At 38.9% G+C, this 5,324-nt stretch overlaps 1 protein-coding gene across 2 annotated transcripts in view; it reads left to right on the forward strand.

Annotated features, from left to right (window-relative positions):
• The window catches only part of ramp1 (receptor activity modifying protein 1), a 63,831-nt gene extending 59,267 nt beyond the window's left edge, over positions 1-4,564 (forward strand). For both annotated transcript variants that reach the window (XM_034885670.1, XM_034885669.1), the window contains exon 3: positions 2,543-4,564. In XM_034885670.1, the coding sequence (XP_034741561.1) occupies positions 2,543-2,798 (256 nt within the window). In that variant the 3' untranslated portion in view covers positions 2,799-4,564. The remainder of the gene's footprint in view (positions 1-2,542) is intronic.
• Positions 4,565-5,324: the final 760 nt, after the last annotated feature.

Here is a 5,324-nt window from a genome sequence, read left to right on the forward strand (position 1 = left end):
ATAATGGGCCGAGGCGAGCCGAGGCGGGCCGAGGCGAGCCGAGGCAAGCTGTTACCAGCAGTGGAAAAACGCCATTACCCTGTGGCCTCACAGAAATGCCTTGTTGGGTTATGGTCACAGGACAAAAGCCAAGTTATTATAGAGCTCAAACCCCAATTAGTTTAACCAGTACTGATTCACTGTGTACTCCGTAAAGAATTGGAAAAGTTACTAATAGAAATGACGTATTGCATTACATTCCGCACACAAAGATACAGTCTCTCTCTCTCACTACATCTCTTTGTGTTCACTGCCTCAACGCACAAACATCTCCAGGGACCCTTAGTGCTCAAACAGAAAAAAGGAAGTACACACCCGACAGAGTGTCACCCGAATCAACCCTATTGCTCTTGTCCCATGCCAACCAGCCCTGAGCCATCTAAAGTTCCATAAAGAAAGACTGTGTGTTGGGATGCATCATCAAAAGCTGTTAGAATAATAAACGCACATTTTGAATGGTGGGTATATACGCATATTCTACTCTAGAGATACTGTTTGGATATTAAGTATAATGCATTGCATTATGTTTCGCTCTAATTGATATTCTTATATTAATACTGGGTCAATTGATTATGTGTAATGTGCGGGTTACTTACACACATATTGGGAATTATCACCTGGCTCTGCCTTTCTTCTGAGGTTTACGGTTCATCGTGTCCCTCATGAATTGGTGGAGACCAAAACAGAGCTAAACGGAAAATTATTATTGGATTTCAATTAGAACAGAAGTCAACATAAATGCTTATGTTTTTCCAAGTCTAGTCATAGTCGAGCTGCTAGATGTGTATATGGGTAACTGTTTTTTTGCTAGCTTAGCCAAAACAGTTTTATAAGTTGACAATGCTATATATCAGTATTTTTTATGTGGAGATTTTTCTAGGCCCCTAGTGAGTTGCTTCATTCTGAAATGACGCAGTATAAGTTATAAAGAAAAATTACTCGTGCAAGAAAATATACGAGAGCAAGAGATCAAACGTGTGCGAGTAACGCAAAGCAAAGAGAAATTATGCAGGTGGTGTAAACACAAAGTTTTATTATGAATTAAAAAGTAAAAAATAGCATCTGCGCACACAAAAATTGGAGCATGTCCAGTTGTTTTACTTCTTTCTGTAGTGGGATTGATAATAGGCGCATAATCAGCAGCTAATTTGCATTTTATCCCTTTATATGAGTTGTACTCAACTTAAAACTCACCATTAACTACAGAACAGTGAACATTGATTTTCTCAAACATGTGGGGATCCACATTCCTTCCCCTTTATTTACTGGAAAACAGTAAAAGTGAGGAGTGGCGGGCAGCCAAGCATTGCCATTAATGGACTTAATTCGATGATCTGTAACTGTGACTTGCTTCCTGAACCTTACATATACTACAGTATGTGTGATGACCTCAATTTGTGCAGTAAGAATGACAAGTGTTTTGCATCTTAGCAACCTGGACAATGTGGTAAAAGTGTCTTCTCATACCTCAACTCCTATATTTCCGCATTATTTAATCAAACTACTATTTTCAAGATCAAGTCGTTTGTTGCAGTTTTTCATTGGGTTTATTTATTGAGAATATAAATGAGAATTAATTAATAACCAATTAATTGAGAAAAAAAAAAAAAAAATATATATATATATATATATATATATATATATATATATATATATATATATATATATATATATACACATACACACAGAGGACACAATAACATCTTCAGTGTATGTTTATTGGCCAAATAATCTAAAACATACAGCAGTGAGCTTAGGACACTGACATAGAAAACAAAATAATACAGTATAAATATACTTTCACGACAAACTCTGGCAGATTCTTTAATATACAGTTTGACTTAGAAAACACTTACACTTTTTTTTTTCCCAGAATACAGACTCTGAAAAACTTCTTACTTGAATCCGTCGACATCCATTCAAAGTCAATCTCAACATCTCAGTCAGTTAAAAGATGAACACAGGTATAATTTTAACCCTTGTACATAACTGTTGTTTTAGCCTGTTATGCAATATTTACCAATTTATTTCACACCATGTACTCCAGCATTTTCCACAGTGCTGCTTACTGCTTCCCTGATCGCCCGAAATAAAAAGAGAGCGACCAAGAGGCACGGCGCAACTACTTGGCATGTGACACCTCAAGTAGTTAAGGTTAGGATAGCCGACTGGTCAGGGGATAGGACCGAAAAAATTGGGTTCCGTTCCCTTACATAATAGTAGTGTGTGAATGTGATTTAAGGCTAAGTCTTGCCTAGAAGTTGCATGGGTTCCATAATAACATGCAACAGTGACAGCTGTCATTATAGCTAGCAAATCCTGCAGGAACTGGCAATAAATGAGAAGTTGAAATGAAGAACCCATTTCAAGGTTTCTGAGTACCTGCACATTGTGTGTAACACAATGAGTTAGACAGACATGACAACATTAACTTAGGGTAGTGGGCAAGCTTATCTTCAATGTGTAACTGTTAATTCTCGTCTTCTGTTTCACCAACATGCAGACTCTACGGCAAGCTGTCAAACTGCACGTTGCTGGTGGCGCATCAGATGAATTGCTTCTGGCCCAACAGGCTAGTGGATGAGTTCTTCATCCGAGTCCACAAGCAGTACTTCCACGACTGCTCGCTGTCTGGACGGCTTCTCAAGGACCCACCAAATCGCATCCTGGGTCCCTTTATTGCAATACCAGTCCTGGTCACCCTCCTTATGACAGCCCTGGTGGTGTGGCGGAGCAAACGCAGCGAGGGGATTGTGTAGAGAGGGGAAGGGAGGGTGCCACGGAAATAAATTCTTTGGTTTACAGAGCAAAGAGAAGCACCATGAAACCACTATTACCTACTACAGAAACACAGGAATGAAACACAGTGCTGAACATTTCCAGGAGACCCACTATCACCAGGTTATAAAAGAAAATTACTCCAACAACTGTTAGGAAACCCAGGTATTTCAGATTGTATGAGTATATACCTATACTGTAAATATACACAGTATGTACATTATGAGCTGTACCTGTCAGTGGACTGTCAGAATGTCTTTGTAACACAATCAAGACAACAAACCAGAGTAAAGGAAATGGTTTCTCTCAAATTTTGCAAATTTGCAATGCAAATTTTGCGTTTCCATGCAAAGATATGTGATTTTAACAGATGTGCATTAGTGAACTACATACTCTGAATGGTGCATTTGGCTTAGTGAGAATATAATCTGTATGTGTTTAGTTTTCCTTTCCTTTAATCTGCTCATATCAGACACTCTTGCCTCAATTCCTCAGCATACCTGCAGCTCATTCTCTCCTCTGAATGGGAAACAAAGACATGTTTCCATGGCATAATGCAAACTGAACAGCTGGAGAAATGCAGCAGATAATGGTGTCACATACAGCTACGCAGAAGAGGTGAGATACAGCACGGCACAGAAAGGACGGTCACTGGGCAGGGGTTAAGGCCTCAATTTGGACGGGCTGTGATGATGTTGTGTTATGCAGCTTCCATCCTCCATCACCAAGGAAACAAAAAGGAAGAAATGCCAGCGGATACAAAGGTGGAAGTGGCTGAAAGTAAAGACTTTAAAGGCCAGCATACACAGGCAGTAGTTTGGAGATGTCATTCAGTTAAGTAACCAAAAAAATCTCCAAATGTGTATGATTTTGCTCCCTCTGAAACATCTGCTACCCATGATGGTTATCATACAGAAATATTTTATCCTGACAATAACCATATGATTGCATTCAATTTAGGCACGTACGTGAAAATGTTGCAAGAATGAAAAAGAGAACAAAGAGTAGAAAATCACTGTGGAAAAATCCCAAATCTAACTACAAAGAGAACATAAAGTAAAGAATTAGCCAACGCACATGCTGAATATTGCCTAAAGCACACTTTGTGTATCATAGGTTTAAATTGATTTATGATCTCCAAATGCGGTAGAGTGTGCTGTGTGAACTGGTTCCTCAGTGATATTTTTGAATGCTTTCTTTCCTTTATACATTTATTGACCTGTAGCCCGTCTGTCAGCAAAACACACTTTAAAGCACACCCACACTTCCTGAACATGATCTTACTCTGTACTTTGTGCCAAAAGCTCTTGGAAAAAAGCGGGCAACATTTTGCTATGAAATGTCTAATTTTCTGTTAGAGTGACTTCTTATGACGGAATTATAAAATCTATAATCATGAAGATGAGTTGAATAAAATGTCTGATTAATGTGTCTGATATGCTGGGGATTGGCACTTTGATTTTTAATGAGTGGAGATAGATGGTACAAAAGGCTTAAGGTTATTGTAATTTACAAATGAATCAAGAATCCTACCATAATGGATGTATGGCTTAGTACTGCACAACATTGAGTCATAATGAAATCACTGGGTTCAAGCTCCCGTGTCAATTGCTGAAGTGTGAACAATATGAAAGGAAAAGTTATGTTTAGTAATGTATAAAGAAAACAAAGGCCTCCTGCTTTTATGTCACAACGATTTGTGACCTGCAGGAATTATTGACATATGTAATTAAATATTTTCTCTCTCCGCCTAAAAGCATTGGTTAATAGCAGTGTTGCCTGGGCAGAGACAGATGAAAGGAAGGTGCGGTAGTCATACAGCATTTTATTTTGCACTGAATTTTGACTTTGCGTTGGTGCTCTCAGAGGACAGGTCAGCGTGAATCACAACCCAGGGGTAAAATGAGCACAGAAGTCCATTAGAACAAAGTCTCAAGACATGTGAGACAACTACTATAAGGCAAGTGTAAACTCTTTTAAGATAATTCAAAGTCAAGTCCCATGTCATTAACAGTCAAGACAGACACGTCTAATTCCAGTGTCAAATCATTCGAGACAGGCCCAAGTAAAGTCTCAAGTCATTTGAGACACATCTAAGACTCATGTCACCTCTTTCAAGTGTCAAGTCATTCAGACCACGTTTTAAATCATATTACTAGTTCATTAGGGTAGATGTGAATTCTTGAACATTTAAGTCTACTGTGTCAGCCCAGTCCTTTTTATACAGCTGACAATAAGTCCTTTCAGTGCCCAGGCCTACAAAATTAAATATTCAAGGTGTGTGGTCATGCAAGGCCTGCTGTAGGATGCCCTAATCATGTTTTTTTGTTATTCTGGGATTCTACCAGTTAGGTTTTGGAGGTTGGGGCTTTCATGTTGGTCTAATTCTGCAGCTCTGTTGTAGCATTGGTCTAGCAAGGGTTAGGATGAATCTCATTCGCCAGCCGGTTTGTAGGCTACATTTAAAATGAAGGACAGTACCATGTAACCCTACACAGCCTCCCGCA

Source organism: Etheostoma cragini, chromosome 11, assembly GCF_013103735.1.
Source record: "Etheostoma cragini isolate CJK2018 chromosome 11, CSU_Ecrag_1.0, whole genome shotgun sequence".
Classification (NCBI taxonomy): domain Eukaryota; kingdom Metazoa; phylum Chordata; class Actinopteri; order Perciformes; family Percidae; genus Etheostoma; species Etheostoma cragini.